This window comes from Loxodonta africana, chromosome Y, assembly GCF_030014295.1.
Source record: "Loxodonta africana isolate mLoxAfr1 chromosome Y, mLoxAfr1.hap2, whole genome shotgun sequence".
Taxonomy (NCBI): domain Eukaryota; kingdom Metazoa; phylum Chordata; class Mammalia; order Proboscidea; family Elephantidae; genus Loxodonta; species Loxodonta africana.
Genome location: NC_087370.1, coordinates 15,681,536 through 15,703,154, shown reverse-complemented (window position 1 = coordinate 15,703,154; position 21,619 = coordinate 15,681,536). Strand labels below are relative to the sequence as shown.

General features: G+C 38.9%; 1 protein-coding gene across 1 annotated transcript in view; it reads right to left on the bottom strand.

Moving 5' to 3' along the window:
* LOC135229098 (membrane-bound transcription factor site-2 protease-like) overlaps positions 1-21,255 on the bottom strand; it is a 97,982-nt gene extending 76,727 nt beyond the window's left edge. Inside the window, exon 1 of the mRNA XM_064278900.1 lies at positions 21,171-21,255. Coding sequence (XP_064134970.1) covers positions 21,171-21,245 — 75 coding nt within the window. The 5' untranslated portion in view covers positions 21,246-21,255. The remainder of the gene's footprint in view (positions 1-21,170) is intronic.
* Between the last annotated feature and the right edge of the window lie 364 nt (positions 21,256-21,619).

The following is a 21,619-nucleotide window of genomic DNA, read 5'->3' as shown; positions in this document are numbered from 1 at the left end:
GGTCATCTCTTGGTATCTGCGGGGTATTGGTTCCAGGACCTATGTGGATGCTAAAATTCTACAAATGTTCAAGTCCCTTATATAAAATGGGATAGTATTTGCATATAACCTATGCACATCCTCCCGTACACTTTAAATTGTCTCTAGATTACTTCCAATACCTAATACAATGTAAATAGTTGTTAACCTGTATTGTTTAGAAGATAATGACAAGACAGGAGGCAAACAACGGTCAAATAAAGAGTGCTGGAGAGAAATTGAGGATCTGTGAAATGATGGGAGGCTACATACAGCAGGGTATGTGTATACATCTTTCAGTGCAGTGCTTGGAGGGTGGCAAATTCAAATTTTGCTTTATGAAACTTTCTTTTCCCTTGAATATTTTCAATTCCTGGTTGGTTGAATCCACTGATGCAGAACCCATGGACATGGAGGACTGGCCATATTCAAAATCTCCTAAATTATCTGAGATTTGAGGATGATAGCTGGTTATGAGCAGATTTCTTTATAGAAATTTAAGTTCCTAACCAATATAGGTCTTTAGATCACCTAAGGCTCTTTTATACACACCAATTCTGGCCCTTTATACTAGGATTATAAAAACAAACCAACCCACATTGTGGAGTTGAACCCAACTCATATCGACCTAGGAGACAGAAGAGAACAGCCCCATAGGGTTTCCAGTAGTGTAATCTTTAAGGAAGCAGACAGCCACCTCTTTCTCCTGCAAAATGGGTGGCAAGTTCAATTCACCAATCTTTCCGTTAGGAGAGTGCTTTAACAACTGCACCACCAGGGCTCCTTACTAGAACTATATGCTAAAACTTGTGAAAGCTGGAACCTGTCTAAGATGGAAACCAGTCAAAGAAGGAAAACTCAAATATTTTTCACTAATAGGAAGTGGTAGAAAAATGGTAAGACTGCATCCTGTCCAAAGTGGAAAACTTATGAGACCCAGAAAAACAAGCCAGTCCCATCAAGTACCAGATCTCTCAGGTTTCACTGTAATAAGTAACTATTTTTTGGTACTGATGCCCATCTATTACTCTGAAAAATGTATCTGTCACTGCAAGGATACTGCAGCCCTCTTAGAGTCATGAAAAACACTGTAAGCTTCAGTGTAACTTATCCAATTGTTTATCCATAACATTCTCTATTCTGTCTACAAGTGAAGTTCCCCAAGCTGCTTGTGAAGCCTCCGCTGAGACCTCCCCCTTCTCTGCCGTGGTTCCCTCCCACCCTCACAGCTAGCCAAGCCACAGCTTCTAACTGCAGTTTGGCCTGAACACATTGTGCCAAAATCCCATGCATGCGTGAACCAAGATTTTGAAGCATGCGCAGGACCTACAGAGCTGTGTCGTTAATCTGTACTTGGACCTGGACATCACCAACATTATTCAACATCTGGACCTTCAAATGTGGACATGAGAGGGCTAAGGGTGGAGAGTTCTGTGCACCAAATCCAACCCCCAGACACCACTGGAAATAAAAAACTCCCCAACCCCCTCAGACAGTGAGCACGTGGTCTTTCAGTTGCTAAGCCCTATGTTGTTCCTTGTTTGTGCAAATGATAAATTTCCACTTTGTCTCCCTTGCAGCTGGTGGTGTGGTGTCCATCTTATTTTGATCAGCTAATAAGAGAGGGAAGAACCCTCGTTCAGTTACACTTGTTTTCTAGAACTTGGAAAAGAAGAATGACACATCCTCTGTAACAAATGGCTATTGAAGGAATTCTAAAAGAAAAAAGGATGGTATGTATGTAGATATATAAGTATACAGGTATGTATATATGAGTATATATGTGTGAATATATCAAACACTACAGCCTTTAGTATGGATTACACCTCAACATAAAGAAAACAAAATCCTCACAACTGCTTTTTAACACTTTAAGGAGGTCTTTTGCAGTAGCTTTGCCGAATGCAATATCTTGTTTGATTTCTTGATTGCTGCTTCTGTGGGCATTGACTGTGGCTCCAAGTAAAATGAAATTAATCTTTTCTCCATTTATCATGATCTGTAATTTCCTAATACTACAGTTTTTGATTTGTCTCAACTTCCGCTTGTCACTTAGTCTAATTCTTCACCTTTGCCTTTAATGATTAGGGTTCCATCACCCTTCAGCACCAGGGCTCCATGGCCAAGGAACACTCCCTTCTCCTTGTCCATCCCCCTCCCTGATACCAGTCCAGCAGTGTTCAACACTGCATGCCCACTAAGCTGAGAACTGACAGCCGGGTTGCAACTGTTACTTTACCCAGCCACTGATGTAGGGGGCTCATATATTTGCTGTACCCTTCAACACTGTGGATCACCTACACCAGTGCTTTGTGAGCCGACCCCACATGGCACACTCTCATTAGGACAAAATGGGCCTATAGCTCACTTTCAGCTGTGGCAGCCCACTTTCACAAAAGCTGCAGATCTGTGACACTGGCACCGCCCCACACCCTAAGAAGGGGCCTCATCCATTCACACTGAGAGCCTGAGGGCCAACGGTATGACTTATTTCATCTAGCCACCCACAACAGGGGCCTAAGAACTAGTGGGGCCCCCAATTCCTCCAGCCAATGGCACTGGACACCTAAAGACTGGCTGCACTACTGGCTCTGAACACCCCCAAACAGCCCTGCCTGCCCAGAACTATAGGTGAGAGTCCCCACACCACATCCTTGGTGACCAAGAACCTGGGAACCTGGGCACCTGGGCCCCAATCAACTGGTAAGCAGCAGAGCATGTACATAACACCTAACTCAGTGACCAGGGAGAATGGCCTCTGCATCCATGGCTGTAAGTTGGAATAGACTCGACAGCAACGGGTTTGGTTTTTTGGTTTTATCAACAAACTTGATCTGGATGACTTTTATAGAACATATCACTAACCACAGAATAAACTTTCTCACGTATTCATTGAATGTTTTCCACAACAGACCATATTTTGGACAATAAAACAAGTCTGAATAAATTTTAAATACTCAAGTTGTAAGAAATGTTTCCAGATCACACTGGAAGTAAATTAGAAATAAATAACATAAAACACCTTTGAAAAATTCCAGATATTTAGAAACTAACATTCTAAATAACCCATTGTACTAATTTTCTATTCCTGGCATATGAAATTTTTAAAGATTTGTGGCTTGAAACAACAAATTTCATCTTACAATTCTAAAGGTCAAAAGTTCGACATGGGTCTCATGGAACTAAAAAAAAAAAGCAAGTTATCCACAGGGTTGCATTCCATCTGGAAGGCTCTTGAGTTGAACCCATTTTCCTGCCTTTACCAGCTTCTAGAAACCAGCCACATTCCTCAGCTCAGGGACCCCTTTCTATCTTCAAAGCCAGCAATGTTGCATCTTTGACCCTTCTTCTGTCCTCACATCTCTCTTTGACCACAGCTCTTTTAAGGACTCCTATGATAAGACTCCACTGCGGTGGCTTATGTGTTGCTGTGATACTGGAATCTATGCCATTAGCATTTCAAATACTGGTAGGGTCATCCATGGTGAACAGGTTTCAGAAAGCGTCCATACTAAAACAGACTAGGAAAAAAACCCCACTAATCTGCTTCAGAAAATTAACCAATGAAAACCTTCTAGATCACAACAGGATATTTTCAATATAGTGCTGGAAGATGAGCAACCACAAAGATGATGCAGGACTGGGCAATCTTTTGCTCTGTTTTACAAAAAGTCACCATGACTCAAAACAACTAGCAATAATATGATTACACTAAGATTCCCCAAGTGGTCCAATAATGCACTCAGCTGCTAAGCAGAAGACTGGGGGACAAGTCCACCAGAGGTGGTGCAGAAGGAAGGTCGACTTCTGTGAAATCAACCATGAAAAACTCTATGGAACTCAGTTCTACCCTGACACACATGAGGTCGCCACAAGCCAGAGTTGACTCCATGGCAGCTGGTTTAGGATTAGACTGGGGCCACCAGGGTAATCTCTTACCTCAAGACCTGAAATTAATCGTATCTGCAATGCCTTTGAGCCATCTAAGATAACACAGCCACAGGTTTCCAGGGAATTAGGGTGTGAATGGATCAATGAAGAAATCGAAAGGGGAGATAATACAAAGTATCTTCTCTGACCACAATGCCATCAAAGTAGAAATTAACAAGAGGAAGATTAAGGAAGAAAAATTCAGTTACATGGAAACTGAATAGGACCCTGCTTAAAAACCACTGGGTAAAAGAAGAACTCAAAGATGGAATCAAAAAGTTCCTAGAATCAAACAAGAATAAAAACACATCATACCAAAACCTTTGGAACACACAGCAAAGGCAATTCTCAGAAGTCAATTAGATGCATACATCAAAAAAAAGGGACAAATTCAAAACACTAGTTACACAACTTTAAGAAACAGAAACAGCAAAAGAAACCCACAGCCACCAGAAGAAAGAAAGTAATAAAGATTAGAGCAGAAACAAATGAAATAGAGAACAGAAAAACAATAGAAAGAATCAACAAAGCAAAAAGCTGGTTCTTTGAAAGGATCAACAAAATCGACAAACCACTGGCTAAGCTGACAAAAGAAAAGCAGGAGAGGATGCAAATAGCTGAAATAGGAAATGAAATGGGGGACGTTACAACAGACCCAACTGAAATAAAAAGGATCATAACAGGGTATTTGTAGAACTTTATTCCAACAAATTTGAAATCCTAAAGGAAATGGACAAATTTCTAGAGACACACTACCTATCCAAACTAACACAAAATCATGCTAAAAATCTGAACAGACCCATAACAAGGGAAGAGATTCAAAAGGCAAAAAAAAAAAAAAAAACTCCCAACCAAAAAAAGCCCTGGCCAAGACGGCTTCACTGGAGAATTTTACCAAGAACTTACTCCAGTACTCCTTAAATTATCTCAGAACATAGAAGAGGAAGCAATACTTCTGAATTCATTCTATGAAGCCAACATAACCCTGATACCAAAGCCCAGCAAAGAAAATACAAAAATAGGAAATTACAGACCAATCTGTCTCGTGAGCATAGATGCAAACATTCTCAACAAAATTCTAGCCAACAGAATTCAGCAGCATGTCAAAAAAATAATACACCATGACCAAGTAGAATTCATACCAGGTATGCAAGTAGGGTTCAACACTAGAAAATCAATCTACGTAATCTACCACACAAATAAAAGGAAAGAAAAGAATCACGTGATCATCTCAATCGATGCAGAAAAGGCATTCAATGAAGCCCAAGACTCATTCCTGATAAAAGCGCTCAACAAAATAGGTGGAAAAGGGAAATTTCTCAACATAACAAAGGGCATCTATGCAAAACCAATGACCAACATTGTTCTTAATAGAGAGAGGCTGAAAATATTCCCCTTGAGAACAGGAACAAGACAAGAATGTCCTTTATCACCACTCCTATTTAACACTGCATTGAAAGTCTTAGCTAGAGCAATAAGGCAAGCAACAGAAAAAAAGAGCACCCAAATTGGTAACAAAGAAGTTAAACTGTTCCTATTTGTGGATGGAATGATACTAAGAAAATCCAAAAGACTCCACAAGAAAACTACTGGAAAGATTCAGCAGAGCAGCACGATACAAGATAAACACACAAAATCAGTTGGACTTCTATATACCAATAAAGAGAATGATGAAAAGGAAATCAGGAAACAATACCATTTATAGCAGCCCCTAAAATAATAAAATACTTGGGAATAAACCTAACCAGGGATGTAAAAGACCTATACAAAGAAAACTTCAAAACACTACTGCAAGAGGCCAAAAGGGAGCTACATAAATGGAAAAACATACTGTGCTCAGGGACCGGTAGACTCAACATTGTGAAAATGACAATTCTACCCAAAGCCATTTACAAATACAATGCCATACCAATCCAGATACTAACAACATTCTTTAAAGTGATGGAAAAACTTATCATTAACTTTATATGGAAAGGGAAGAGGTCCCAGATAAGTAAAGCACTACTGAAGAAGAAGCATAAAGTAGCAGAACTCGCATTACCTGACCTCAGAATTTACTATACAGCTACCGTAGTCAGAACAGCCTGGTACTGGTACAATGACAGATACATTGATCTACAGAACAGAATTGAGAATCCAGATGTAAATCCATCTACTTATGGTCACCTGATCTTCAACAAGTGCCCAAAACCCATCCAATGGGGAAAAGGCATTCTTTTTAACAAACGGTGCTGGCAAAACTGGACCCCCATTTGCAAAAAAAAGAAACAGGACCCATACCTCACACCATATACAAAAAGTAACTCAAAATGGATCAAAGACCTAAATATAAGGCAAAAAACCATGAAGTTCATAGAAGGAAAAATAGGACCAGAGCTAGAGGCCTAATGCATGGCATTAACAAGATATAAACGGCAACCAACAACACACAAGCTCCAGGAGATATGCTAAATAACTGGGATCTTCTAAAAATTAAACACATGCTCATCAAAAGACTCCACCAAAAGAGTAAAAACAGAACTTAACGACTGGGAAAAAATTTTTGGCTATTACAAATCAGACGAAGATCTGATCTCTAAAATCTGCAAGAAAATCCAGCACTGCTACAACAAAAAGACAAATAATCCAATTAAAAAATGGGCAAAGGAAATGAATAGACACTTCACCAACGATGACATTCAAGCAGCCGAAAGACACATGAGGAAATGTTCACAATCTCTAGCCATCAGAGAAATCCAAATCAAAACCACAACATAATACCATCTCACCCCGGCGTTACTGGCACGAATCAATAAAACAGAAAATAATAAATGTTGGAGAGGCTGCAGGGAGACAGGAACTCTTATGCACTGCTGGTGGGAATGCAGAATGATACAACCATTTTGGAAAAAGATATGAGGCTTCCTTAGAAAGCTAGAAATAGAAATACCACATGATCCAGCAATCCTACTCCGAGGAGTAAATCCTAGAGAAGTAAAAGCCATCATATGAAACAGATATATGTACACTCATGTTCACTGCAGCATTGTTCACAGTAGCAAAAAGATCGAAACAACCTAGATGCCCATCAACAGATGAAGGGATAAACGAACCGTGGTAAATACACACTATGGAATATTACGCAACACTAAACAACAACAATGAATCTGTGAAGCATCACGTACCATGGATGCATCTGGAGGACATTATGCTGAGTGAAATAAGCCAAAAAAAACAAAAATCAAACCCAGTGCTGTCAAGTTGATTCTGACTCGTGGCAACCCTACAGGAGAGAGTAGAATTGCCCCATAGAGCTTCCAAGGAGCGCCTGGTAGATCTGAACTGCCGACCCTTTGGTTAGCAGCCATAGCACTTAACCACTACACCACCAGGGTTTCCAAGTGAAATAAGTCAAGCACAAAAGGACAACTACTGTATGAGACCACTACTGTAAAAATTCATGAAAAGGTTTACATACAAAAACAATCTTTGATGGTTACGAAGGAGGGGAGGGGTGGGGATGGAAAAACACTTAACAGACAATACACAAGCAGTAACTTTGGTGAAGGGTAAGCCAGTACACAATACTGGGGAAGCCAGCACAGCCTGTTCAAGGCAGAGCCATGGTAGCTTCACAGACACATCCAAACTCCCTGAGGGACTGAATTGTTGGGCTGAGGGCTGTGGGGACCACGGTCTCAGGGAACATCTAGCTCAAATAGCATAAAAGAGTTTATGAAGAAAATGTTCTACATCCTACTTTGGTGAGTAGAATTTGGGATCTTTAAAGCCTGTGAGCAGCCATCTAGAATACTCCACTGGTCTCACTCCTTCAGGAGCAGGAAGAATGAAGAAAACTGAAGATACAAGGGAAAGATTAGTCCAAAGGACTAATGGACCACATCTACCACTGCCTCCACTAGACTGAGTCTAGTTAAACTAGGTGATGCCAGGGTACCACCACTGACTGTTCTGACAGGGATCACAATAGAGGGTACCGGACAGAGCTGGAGAAAATGCAGAATAAAATTCTAAGCGAAAAAGAAAGATCACGCTTGTTTGCCTGACAGAGACTGCAGAAACACTGAGAATATGGCCCCCAGATACCTTTCAGCTCAGAAATGAGACCATTCCTAAGGTTCACCCTTCAGCCAAAGATTGAACAGGTCCATGGAACAAAACAATAGTAAAGGGGTGCAGCAGCCCTGGGGCGGGGACTGGAAGGTAGGAGGGAACAGGAAAGCTGGTAATAGGGAATCCAGGGTTGAGAACCGAACGCGTTGACAAGTTGTGGGGTTGTTAACCAGTGTCATATAACAACATGTGTACTAAGTGTTTGATGAGAAATTTGTTTGTTCCATAAACCTTCATCTAGAGTTCTATAAAAAACAAATTTTAAAAAAGGGAATTAGAAAATATTTTTAACTGAATGATAAAGAAAGCCAAATGTATTAGCATTTCTGGGATATTGTTAAAGCAGTATTGGGGGAATATGCAGCATTAAATACTCAGAGAAGATCTCAAGTCTGTGTCTTTGGATCACCTTAAGAAAGCAGACAAAAAAGGAGCAAATTAATTCTAAAGTAAAGAGAAAAGGAAATAATAAAGATCAATGTAAAAATCACTGAAATAAAAAGAAGAAAAACAACAGAGAATAATGAAAAACCAAAACCTCATTCTTTGAAAACATCAATAAAATTGATACATCTTTAGTAAGGATGATTAGTAAAAGAAAAAGAGAAGACAGAAACTACCAGTATCAGAAAAGACAGTGACATTTTTGCAGACTATGAAAAGGATAACAAACTAACATGAACCACTTCATGCCAATATATTCAATAACTTAGACAAAATGGCCCAATTCCACAAAATTAAAAAAAAAAAATCCCCCCTCCACGCAAAAAAACAAAAAAACTTACCCCAGAGAACTTCATTTGTAAGTTCTGCCCGATATTTAAGAAAGAACTAATATCCAATGTTGCAAGCATTCAAGTGGGGATAGTTCCTTACTCATTCTATGAGTATACCATTATTGATACCAATGTCTCCACAGCCCATATCAGACAAAACATGACAGACAAATTTCTAATGAAAAGACCTGCAAAAATTCTGAAGGCAGATAGCCCCTGACTTGCGACCAATAACACTTAAATGCAGCTTACGTGAACTGCACTTCAAAGTCTTTTTTTTTTTAAAACATCTTGTCACAGTATATACTATATACAGTGTTACAACACATAATTTGCATTACCATGTGCAGACATGCAATTTTATGATTTACTGTTAAAAACACTGCCATGTAGATTTAGTAGCTTCAGTTGCTTAAAAGCATGGACCCAAATACTGAATGCTTTGCTAAAGAGGCAGATTCAGGAGGCAGTGAGATGTTACCAGGAAATACATGAAGCAAAAATGAGAAGGACCTCACAGTCAACTCTCACTAATTTTCTGAGAAGAAATGCCATCCTCATTCCCAGGGATAATTCAGATGACCAGAACTTTCCCCAAGTGGAATTATGACCAAAATTGACAATATGCCAACATCATCTAACTCTTTTTCACTATCAAAGAAAATTTTTATGATTTATGTATTTTTTATGTATGAATATATATATTTTAAGTGTATATGTAATATTTTCAACCCTCAAAGACAAATAAAGACTAGGTTTATAAAGATACTGATAATAAAAGGCAATAAAGAAAAATTTTTTAAAAATGAGGTACAGGCATACCTCAGAGACATTATGGCTTCAGTTCCACAGTTTGCAATAAAGTGAATATCGTAATAAAGTGAGTCACATGAATGTTTTGGCCTCCCCAAAATTTTTTTTTGTTTCCCAGTGCATATAAAAGTTATGTTTACACTATTCTGTAGTCTATTAAGTGTGAAATACCATGATATCTTTAAAAACAATGTAATATATTAATTAAAAAATACTTCATTGCTAAAAAAAAAATGCTAATCATCATCTGAACCTTCAGCAAGCAGACGGTCTTGCCTCCATGTTGATGATTAATGCCTGATCAGGGTGTTGGTTGCTAAAGATTGGGGTGGCTGTGGGAATGAAGTCTGTGGCTGTGGGAATGAAGTCTGCTGCACAGACGGATTCTTTCTTTCACAAAAGATTACTCTGCAGCATGTAATGCTGTTTGATGCCATTTTACCAACAGTAGAACTTCTCAAAATTGGAGTCAATCCTTTCAAACCCTGCCACTGTTTTATCAATTAAGTTTATGTAATATTCTAAACTCTTTGTTGTCACATCAACAATGAACACAGCATCTTTACCAGGAGTAGATTAAACCTCAAAAAACCACTTTCTTTGCTCATCCATAAGAAGCAACTTCTTGTCTGCTGAAGTTTTATCATGAGATTACAGTAATTCAGTCATATCTTCAGGCTCCACTTTGCTATTTCCACCACTTCTGCAGTTACTTCCTCCACTTAAGTCTTGAACCCCTGAAAACCATTCATGAGGGTTGGAATCGACTTCTTTTAACTCCTGTGAACATTGAAATTTTGACCCCCATGAATCAAGACTACTCTCAGTGGTATCTGGAATGGTGAATCCTTTCTAGAGGTAGTCAATTTACTTTGCACATTCCTTTGAAAAGGAATCACTACGGCAGGCATTATGAATTGTATTTTTTAAGTAATCATATTTGAAAGCTGAAACTTCTCCTTGATCCATGGGCTGCAGAATGGATGTTGCGTCAGCAGGCATGAAAACACTAACCTTGTACATCTCCATCAGAGCTCTTGGGTTAGGAAGTACATTTTTATGGTTTACTTATTTTTCCATTGTCATGAGCAGTAATACTTTCATAGGAGCCTTTTTTTCTGAGTGGCAGATCTCAACGATGGGCATAAAATATTCAGTAAATCATGTTGTAAATAGATGTGCTGTCATCCAGGCTTTGTTTTTTCATTTATGGAACACAGGCAGAGTAGATTTAGCATAATGCTTAAGGGCTGCAAGATTTTCAGAACAGTAAATGAGCATTGCCTTCAGCTTAAAGTGACCAGCTTCATTTGGCCCTAACAAGAGAGTCAGCCTGTTCTATGAAGTTTGAAGCCAGGCATTTGACTTCTTATCTTGAGCTACGAAAGTCCTACATAGCACTGTCTAGTTGAAAATTGTTTGGTGTTAAATATTAGTTGTTTACTGCAGCTATTTTCACCGATTATCTTAGTTTCATCAATTATCTTAGATCTTTTGGGTAACTTGCTCCAGGTTCTACATCTGAAGAATATATTTGACACACTGAACACTAGTGACCGAAGTCCAGACGAGTTGTGGAATGACATCAGACATGAAGAAAGCAAGAGCTCATTGAAAAGACAGGAAGGAAAGAAAAGACTAAGATGGATGTCAGAGGAGACTCTGAAACTTGCTCTTGAGCGTTGAGCAGCTAACGCAAAAGGAAGAATTGATGAGGTAATGCTTGCTAGAGGATCAGTAAAAAAGAGGAAGACCCTCATGAGATGGACTGACACAGGGGCTGCAAAAATGGGTTCAAGCATAATAACAATTATGAGGATGGCACAGGACCAGGTGACGTTTTGTTCTGTTTTGCATAGGGTCGATATGAGTCAGAACTGGCTTGACGGCTCCTAACAACAACAACTATGGTGAATGCAAATGGACTACATGTGCCAATCAAATGGCAGAGAGTGGTAAAATTAATAAAAGTACATGATCCAACTATATGTTGTTCACAAAAGAAACACTTTAGACCCCAGGACAGAAATAAGTTGAAAGTGAAAGGATGGAATACAACAGTTCATGTAAATAACAACCAAAAGAAAGTTGGGATAGCTCTCTTTGCCTTAGTATCAGGCAAATTAGACTTAGGCAAAATATGTTAGAAGAGACAAAAAGGACATTATGTACTGATAAAAGGGACAATTCATCTAGAGGATTTAATGATCACAAATACATACGCACTCAACAACAAAACCAAAAACCCGTTGCTTGCAAGTCAATTCCTACTCGTAGCAGTGCTATAGGACAGAGTAAAACCGTCCCATTGGGTTTCCAAGGACAAGTGGTGGATTCAAATCACCAAGCTTTTTGTTAGCAGCTGTAGCTCTTAACTGTTGCACTGCCCAACATCACTGATAAAACTGAAAGGAAAAAACAGATAGTACAAGAATAATTGGAGACTTCAAGAACCACTTCCAATATTGGACAGAACATCTAGAAAGATGATCAAAAGAAAACCAAGGATGTGAATGAAGCTATAAGCCAACTATACTTAACAGACATACACAGAACACTTTACCCCAAAACAGCACAATGTACATTCTATTCCAGTGCACATGGATCATTCTCCAGGATAGACCACATGTTACATCATAAAGGAAGCCATGATATGTTTCAAAAGACTGAAATCATACAAAGTATTTTCTCTGACCAAAACAGAGTGAAACTGGAAAAAAAAAAAGAAAAACTGGAATATACACAAATATATCAAAATGAACAACATACTACTAAACTACCAATGGGTCAAGGAAGAAATTAAAAAAGAAATCACAAATTTCTTAGAGTCAAATGAAACAAAAGCATAACATACCAAAACTTAGAGGATGCAGAAAAGGCGATACTCAGAGAGAAACTTAACAGCAATAAATTCCTACATGAAAAAAGAACTCAAATTAACAGCCTAACTCAACAACTCCAGGAACTAGAAAGAGAAGACCAAATCAAGCCTAAACCTACCAGAAGAAAGGAAAGAACAAGGATCAGAGCATAAATAAAATTGAAAACAGAAAAGTAGAATGAAGGAAGCCAGAAGTTGGTTCTTTGAAAAGATCGATAAAATTGACAAACCTTTAGCTAGACTGAAAAAGAAAAGACGCAAACTACTAAAATAAAAAAAAGAGGGTACATTGCAACTGACCCAGCAGAGATAGCAGAAGTGTAATGAGATGTTATGAATGATTGTATGGCAACAAAGTTGATAACCTAGATGAAATGGAAAACTTCTTAGAAGCCCACAACCTATACAACCTGACTCAAGACAAAGTAGAAAGTCTCAAAGAGGAGCAACAAGTGAAAAGATTCAATCAGCAATCAAAAACCTCCAAACAAACAAAGGCCTGGGTCAGATAGCTTCACTGGGAAATTTTACCAAACGTTTTCAACAGAATTGACACCAATACTGTTGAAACTTCTCCAAAATATATAGAAGTAAGGAATAGTCCTTAATTCATTCTATGGATAAACATAGCCCTCATACAAAAACCAATTTAGTTTACTGTAAATCAAAACCATAGAATTCTTAGAAGAACAAGTAGGGGTAACACTGTCAGGTATAGCTTTCAACAATGGATTGTCTAATAACAAAAGCACAAACAGCAAAAGACAAAATCAATAAATGGGATCTCATAAAAATTTTAAGCTTTTGTTCCTTAAGAGACTCTGCAAAAAAATAAAAAATAAAAAGACAAGCTATCAACTGGGAGAATATCTTCAGAAACCACACATATGACAAGAATCTAATAATCAAAATACATGTATAAATTCAGACAATAAAAAGACAAATAACCAATCATAAAATGGGCATTTCACCAAAGAGGACATTCAAATAACCATCAAAGACATAAAAAGCATGCTCAGCACAGTTAGCCATCAGAAAGATGCAAATCAAAACCACAAGACACCATTTCACTTCCACTAGGATAGCTGAGATTTAAAAAACCAAAAAATAATGATGGTGAGGACGTAGGGAAACTGGAATCCCTATCTATCGCCTGTGGGACTGCAAAATATTACAGACGTTGTGGAAAATACTATGGCAGTTCCTTAAAAAACTAAAAACACAACTACCACATGGTCCAGCGATTCCACTACTGGATATATATCCAAAACATTTGAAAGCAGACACTCAAAAAGAGACCTGTACACCAATTTTCCTTGCAGCACTGTTCACAATGGCCAAAAGGTATAAACAACCTAAATGCCCATCAACAGACGAACGGATAAACAAAATGTGGTACAAACATAGCATGGAATACTACACAACCAGTAGGAGAAATGAAGTCTTGATACATGCTACAGTATGTATAGAGTTTGAAGACATCAGGTGGAATGAAATAAGCCAATTACAAAAGAATAAATACTGTATTAACTCACATAAATAGACAAGAAAAGGCAAATGTATGGAGACCAAAGTTTCTTAGTGGTTACAAGAGGTAGGACAGAGGGGGAAATGGGGTTAACGGGAATGGAAATACCACACTGATAAACGTTAGGGTTTCACAGACATTTACTGTAATTGCTGTCAATAAACTGTACGCCTAGAAAAAGCTGAATTAGCAAAAACTGTGTGATAGAGATATTTATGATGACTTAAAAAAAAAAAAAAGAGTACCTGCTGAGGCTGATTTTGTTCAAAAACTTCATGAGATTTTGGACCTTTGGTTTGGAAGTTTAGGTCATGGCTCATGGCTTCATAGGATATCCCAATTAATTGACCTAATACTGTGTTTACTGCTTCTTTTCTATCTCCTAGTTCACTGTGTAGTGCCTGGGGTCTTAAATGTGTACAAGTGGCCATCCAAGACACAACAACTGTTCTCTACTCTCCTGGAGCACCAGAAAAAGAAGTCAGGGATAGAAGGAAGACATGGGATACGTGGCTATTTACCTCCATGAACAACTGCCTCCTTTGCCATGAGATCAGGAGAGTGGATGGTGTCTCCCTACCATCACTGAACATTTTGATCAAAGATTGTACAGAAGAATCCTAATCAAAATGGGGAAAGTATCTGAACTGAATATCAAATCCTGACTGGACTTTCTGGAGCCATGGAAGGTGAATGAATCCCTGAAAAACTATTGTCCTGAGGTAATCCTGAAACCTTAAAACCAAAAATATTCCCTGAAGTCTTCTTAAAACCAACAATGTAGCTTAATTTAGTAAAAAATGTCTGCCTTGAGCATCACGCCTTTTCAAGAACTATCTACATGGGATCAAATTGACAACAAACTTGAAAGGTTAGGCAGGAACCTTAGGGAGTAGTAAGTTTATGTTAAAGGAGAAGAAAACTCAGAAAAGAAGGATGAGAGTGGTTGTACAACTTGAAGAATGTAATCAACTTCACTAAATTGTACATGTTGAAACTGTTGGGGTAAAAAAATTAATCCTCAACTACAAGCTGATTGTGCTCCAAAAAAAGTGAGTTTTTAAGTCCAAAAATGGCTGGGCTTGGAATATATACATATAGTTAAGACTTGCTACTACCCAAAGTGATCTATACAGATTTAACACAATCCCGATCAAAATTCCAACAGCCTGCTTTACAGAAATAGAAACACTAATCTTCAGCGTTATATGGAATTGCAAGAGGTGCTGAATAGCTAAAACAATGTCGAAAGAGAAGAACAAAGTAGGAGGACTTACACTTCCTTATTTTAAAACATACTATACAGTCATAGTAATCAAACTAGCTTGGTAACAACAGACACACAGACTAATGGAATAGAACTTAGAATCTAGAAATAAAATTACAGATCAATCAATGGTCAACTAATTTCTCGCAATGGTGCTAAGTCCATTCCATGGGGAAAGAAGAGTCCCTTTACGAAACGATGCTGGGAAAATTGGATTTCCACATGCAAAAAAAATGAAACAGGATTCATGCCCCTCACTATACATAAAAACAAATTCAAAATGGATTACAGACCTAACTGTGCAAACTAAATAAATTCTTAGGAAAAAAAAACGCAGGGGCAACACTATCAGGCCCAGTTTTTAACAATAGATTATCTAATATAAGAAAAAAAACACAAACAGCAAAAGACAAAATAAATGAGACCTCATAAAATTTAAAAGCTTTTGTTCATCAAAAATAAAAGAGATGAAGCCAAAATAGTGATATAGACAGAAACACCATGCCATCCCTCTGCAGAAAAGACCAAAAAACTAAGTAAAACTGATACAAACATCAATTTTGGAACCCTAAGCATCAAATGAAGAGATAAGGTACTAGACCAAGAATCAAGAAAGAAGAAATGGACAGAAAAGAGGTCTCCCTAGACCTACAGCTAACACGGCGCAGTTTTGCCATCTTCAAACACAGCCAGTAATGACCCCAGACAGGGAGTATGGGAAGGCAACTTCACAGAGCTCCCAAAGAGAGAGAAAGTGGTCACACCATAAGCCATCCCACCTGTCCCACTGGCCCACAAAGCGCTGCCACAGCTACAGCATCCCTAGTGCTCAGGTCAGCAGCCACGCTGGGCCTGCACTACCTTCTCCTGCACTTGACCAGCTGCTGCGCGGTGGAAATGAGACTGTATCACTCCCCATTCAACACCCCCACCTATCTTGCAAGGGGCTGGGAAAGCTCTCCCACTGCTGGACCAACATCAGGAGACAGACAGCACCCACCCAGTCCACCCTCAGCCGCCTCACCAAACAAGTTGTACAGTGAAGAAGGCTCACACTGCCTTTTGCTGCCCTGCCCACACAGACCTGCCCACACAGACAAGGTTGTGAGAACTATTGTGCCCACAGTCAAGCAGGCAACAAAACATGCCTGGCCCACATACCCTGACATATCAAAAGAAAACAAAAAAGCAGGATGAAACAAATGAACACACAATCAATAAATAAAAAAATAATATCTTAGTGTTTTGGAGACAGAACACAATATCAAAACACATAAAAAGCATCATAAGATGGTTCCAGCAAATGATCAAAATAAAGAATCAGATGACCTCCTGGCAGAAGAAAAGGAAACAGACCTACCTGATATGGAATTCAAAAGAGTAATACTTATGACTCTCCTTGGGATAAGAAAAGAGATCAAGAACAAAACAGACAAATTCAATGAAAGCATAGCCAAAATCAAGGAAAGCACAGATAAAGCAATAGGAAAATAATGCAAGGACAAAAGATCAAGATAAATAAACAATTAGAAATCATATAAAAACAGCAACTAGACATCCAGAAGATAAACAACAAAATTTCGGAAATGAACAATTCAATAGGAAGTTTTGAGAGCAACTGGAAATAATGGAAGACAGAATCAGCAAAACTAAAGACAAATCCAGGGATGCCACTTTGAGGAAAAATCAGAAAAAAAGAGTAATACAAGTCAGCTACAAAAGGACAAATATTATACGATACCACTATTATAAGAACTCAAGAAAAGGTTTACACACAGAAAAAAACATACTTTGATGGTTACGAGGCTGAGGGGGGCATCACTAATAAGATAGTAGACAAGTGTCAATTTCAGTGAGGGCAAGGGCAACACACAATATAGGGAAGTCAGCACAAACGGACCAAAGCAAAAGCAAAGACGTTTCCTAGACACACTCAAATTCTTTGAGGGACCAAGTAGCTGGAGCTGGGGGCTAGGAACCATCGTCTCCAGGGATACCTAGGTCAACTGGCATAACACAGTTTGTATAGAAAACACTCTGGATCTCACTTTAGTGACTAGAGTCTGGGGTCTTAAAAGCTGGGGAGCAGCCACCTAAATTACATCTATTAGCAGCAAAAGAGAATGAACGAAAACAGACAAAGGAAATTACTAGCCCGAAGCATTCATTACAGGACCACATAAATCAGAGACTCTACCAGTCTGAGGCCGGAAGAACTAGATGGCACATGGATACCACCATCGCCTGCTACGACAGGGATCACTACAGAAAGCCCAGAAAGAACAGGAGAGAAATGTAGAAAAGAATTCAAATTTGTGAAAAGAGGCCAGACTTACTGGTCTAACAGACTGGAGGAACTCCCAACACTATGACCCCCAGACACCTGCTAGATCAAAAATGAAACAATTCCTGAAGCTCATTTTACAGATTCCTGTCCAAAAGCTATGACAAGAAGGCAGGAAGGGAAAGGAAAAATGGATGGAATTCACGTATGGAAGAGAAGTATACTGACATTTTGTGGGGATTGCAACCAATGCCATGAAACTATTTGTGTGTAAATCGTTGAATGAGAAACTAATTTGCTCTGTAAAGTCTCACCTTAACAACAACAAATAAAGAATGATGTTTTGAACGACGGAAGGGATTTGCATCAAATAAAATGTTTCACCTTCCTTTGAATTAAAAAAAAAAAAAAAACTTTACAAAAAAAAAATAAAAAGACAAACTACCAACCCTAGATATTCTTCCCATATATTTGCCAAGACTCTAATAACCAAAATATATGCAAAACTTCAACAACTTAACAACAAAAAGACAAATGGCCCAATCTTCTATAAAATGGGCAATGAATGTGAACAGACATTTCACCAAAGATATTCTTATGCCCACCATACACATGAAAAGATGCTTAATATCATTAGCTACCAGAGATATGCAAATTAAAAACACAATGAAAAAATACATCACTCCCACCTAAGATGGTTAAGATTTAAAAAAAAGAAAAAATGTTGGCAAGGATGCAGGGAAATTGGAACCCCAACCATTGCTGGTGGGAGTGCAAAATGATAGAAATGCCATGGAAAACATTGTGGGGGTTCCTCAAAAAAACTAAAAAGAGAACTACCATATGACCCCCAGCAAATCCACTCTTAGGTATATACAAAAAAAGGAATTGAAGGCAGGGACTTGTACACCAGTGTTCACTGTTGAATGATTCATGATAGCCAAAAGGCAGAAACAACCTAAATGTCCATGAACAGATGAATGGATAAACAAAATGCTCATGCAGTAGGAGAAAAGAAGCCTTGATACATGCTACAATATGGCTGGAGCTGGAAGACATTACTCTGAGTGAAATACATCAATCACAAAAAGGACAAATATTATGTAACCTCACTTACATAAAAAGGCAAGAAAAGGCAAATGTATAGAGAACAAAGTGTTACCAGGGGAAGGAAAGAAGGGGGAATAGGGTGTTAAAAGTGATGGAAATATCACATTGATTAACGTTAGGGTTGCACAGTCAATTATTTTAATTGCTGTCAGTAAGTTGTACACCTATAAAAACAGAACTTGCAGAATTTGTTTGATATGTATGTTTACAGCAACAAAAAATTTTAAAACATGCTAGCAGCTGAGGCTGCTTATGTACAATTAAAACCATGGGATTTGGTCCATTGGTTCGGCTGTTTAGGGTCATGGTTTCATGGGACATCCCAATTAACTGGCCTAATATGCTTATTGCTTCTACTTTACTTCCTATTCATTGTGTAGTGTCTAGAGTCTTAAAAGCTTGCAAGTGGCCATTCAAAGCATAGCAATTGGTCTCTATGCACCCGAAGCAATGGAGAAAGTCAGGAATAGGAACAGGATTTGAAATGTGTGGCTATTTGCCTCCATGAACAACTCCCTCCTTTGCCATGTGACCAGAACTGGATGATGGCTGCCTACCATCACTGAACATTTTGATCACAGATTCTATGAAAGAATCCTAATCAAAACGGGGAAAATGCAGAACCGAATTTCAAATTCACATGGACTCCAGACTTTCTAGAAGCACAGAAGGTAGATGAATCCCTGTAACTATTGCCCTGAGATAATCTTGAAACTTTAAACCAAAAATATTCCCTTAAGTCTTCTTCAAGCCAATGCTTTACCTTAATTAGTAAAAAGTGTCTGCCTTCAGCACTATGGTTTTTAAAAAACTATTTACACAGGATCAAACTGACCACAGCAACTGAAAAGATTGAATGAAAACTTCAGGGGACGGTGAGATTATGTTAATGGACGAGGAAACTCAGAAAAGGATGAGAATGGCTGCGTAACTCAAAGAATGTAATAAATGTCACTAAATGGTACATGCAGAAAATGTTGAATTGATGTATGTTTTGTTGCGTTAAGTTCTCAACATTAAAAAAAAACTGTTAAGAAAAGAAAAAAATCGAAGTCCTTGCAAAGTACGTAAGCATCTTAAAACTGAACAACTTAAAACAAAAAAAATGAGCAGAAGATTTAAACAGACACTTCACCAAAGAAGGTATACAGAAAATGTGCCCAATCGAATGCTCAACATCATTCGCAACAGGGAAATTAAAAGTAAAAACATACTAAGATACAACTATCCAGTTTTTAGAATAGCTAGAAGTGAAATTACCATTCCAAGTATTGGCAAAGATGTGAGGAAGCTTGATTTTTCACACAGTGCTGGCAGGATTGTAAAATGGCGCACCACCTTGGAAAAAGGTTTCCAGCTTCTTAAAAAGTGGAGCATACACCTACCATAGCCAGTGATTTCATTCCTAGGTATTTAGCCAAAAGAAAAAGACATGCATGTCTATTGAAACACTTGTGCAAGAAGTTAATAAGCACTTTATTTGTAATAACCAACAACTGGAAACACCCCCATGTCCCTCAACAGATGAATGAATAAGCAATGACACATCCATACAATGGAATGCTAGTCAGCAAGAAAAAGGATGAGCTACTGAATCCGAAGTAATTACGCTAGTTAAAGAACTGAGCAAAAAAAGTACATTTTATGGCTATGGGTTCCGTTTATATAAAATAGTGGAAAATGCAAACTAGAGTGATAGAAAGCACAGCAAATGCTCCCTGGGGATGGAAGAGTGAAGAAAGGAAGGAGAAGGGATTACCAAGGTGCAGAAAGTTGGAGGCCTGATAAAAATGTTTATTATATTAATAAAGTACACTTCAAACAACTGTTCAATTGGTATTTTATGTCAAATACATCTCCATAACGCTGGTTACAAAAAAAATGTTATTTACTTCGTTGGTGCTTAATGTGATCCCGAATCAGCATGAGCACCTTGGAGCCTGTTAAAAACGCAGCATGTTAACGCTCTGCCACCGACCTTCTGAATCAGAAACTGTGTTTTAATGGAAATCTCCATAATCTTACGCACATTGAAGTTTGAAGCTACTGCTCAAAATCACAAGCTGATTTAGATTCATCCCAATAAAGGGTCTTGACCTTAAAGGCAATGAAAGGAAAAAAAAAAAACAAAACAAAATGGAAGATTTATTTTCCCCACGGTAAACTGCAGCCAGTCTGGCAGGGCTGAGGCCACTCAGGCCGGCCCCAGCCTCACGGAACGCAGAGCATGCACCGCCTGAAGTACGAGTGCTGAGAAGGCAGCAGCCCGAACTGCTAAACCCTCCACTGTAGACATTTACTCCACCTGGCCTGTGTGCTGAGCCGCAGGCAATACGTGGACTCCAGCGGCGTGAAGCAGGGCAAAGGGAAAAGGGGGCATCGAGCGACGCATGGCCTTCCACTGCTGGGCCTAGACCCAGCAGGTATGGTCTCAAACCCGAGGCCCTCACCTTCAACACCAAGTCCATCAGGTAGACCGCAGTCCACCCGCCCATCACCACCAGCACAAGAGACATCGGAATCATCGCGGCGAGTTCCGGCGTTTGCCTCCCGTGATCCGCTACAACTCCAGCGTCTGCGCAGAAACCAAGTGCAACCTTTTCCGCTACGGTGCGGTTTCACTCCGGACCCTCCTGGTGGTGCACATCGACTGACGTCTGTGCACAGGAAATGCCGTGGAGACGCGTTTTTTTTCCCCCTTTGGCTCTTGTTTGCTATTTATAAGGCTTTTAGTCTATTTTCTTTTTCACCTGTGCAGCAGTTAGCTTTGTCACGACTTCAGTACTTTTTGCCCTACTCCTGTCTTCTTTCTGTTTTCATCGGTGCTGGTCTGGGATTTGCTGTTCTTCTAAATCTAGTGAGGGCTTGGACTTCTGAGGTAATAACACGTGCTCTGGGT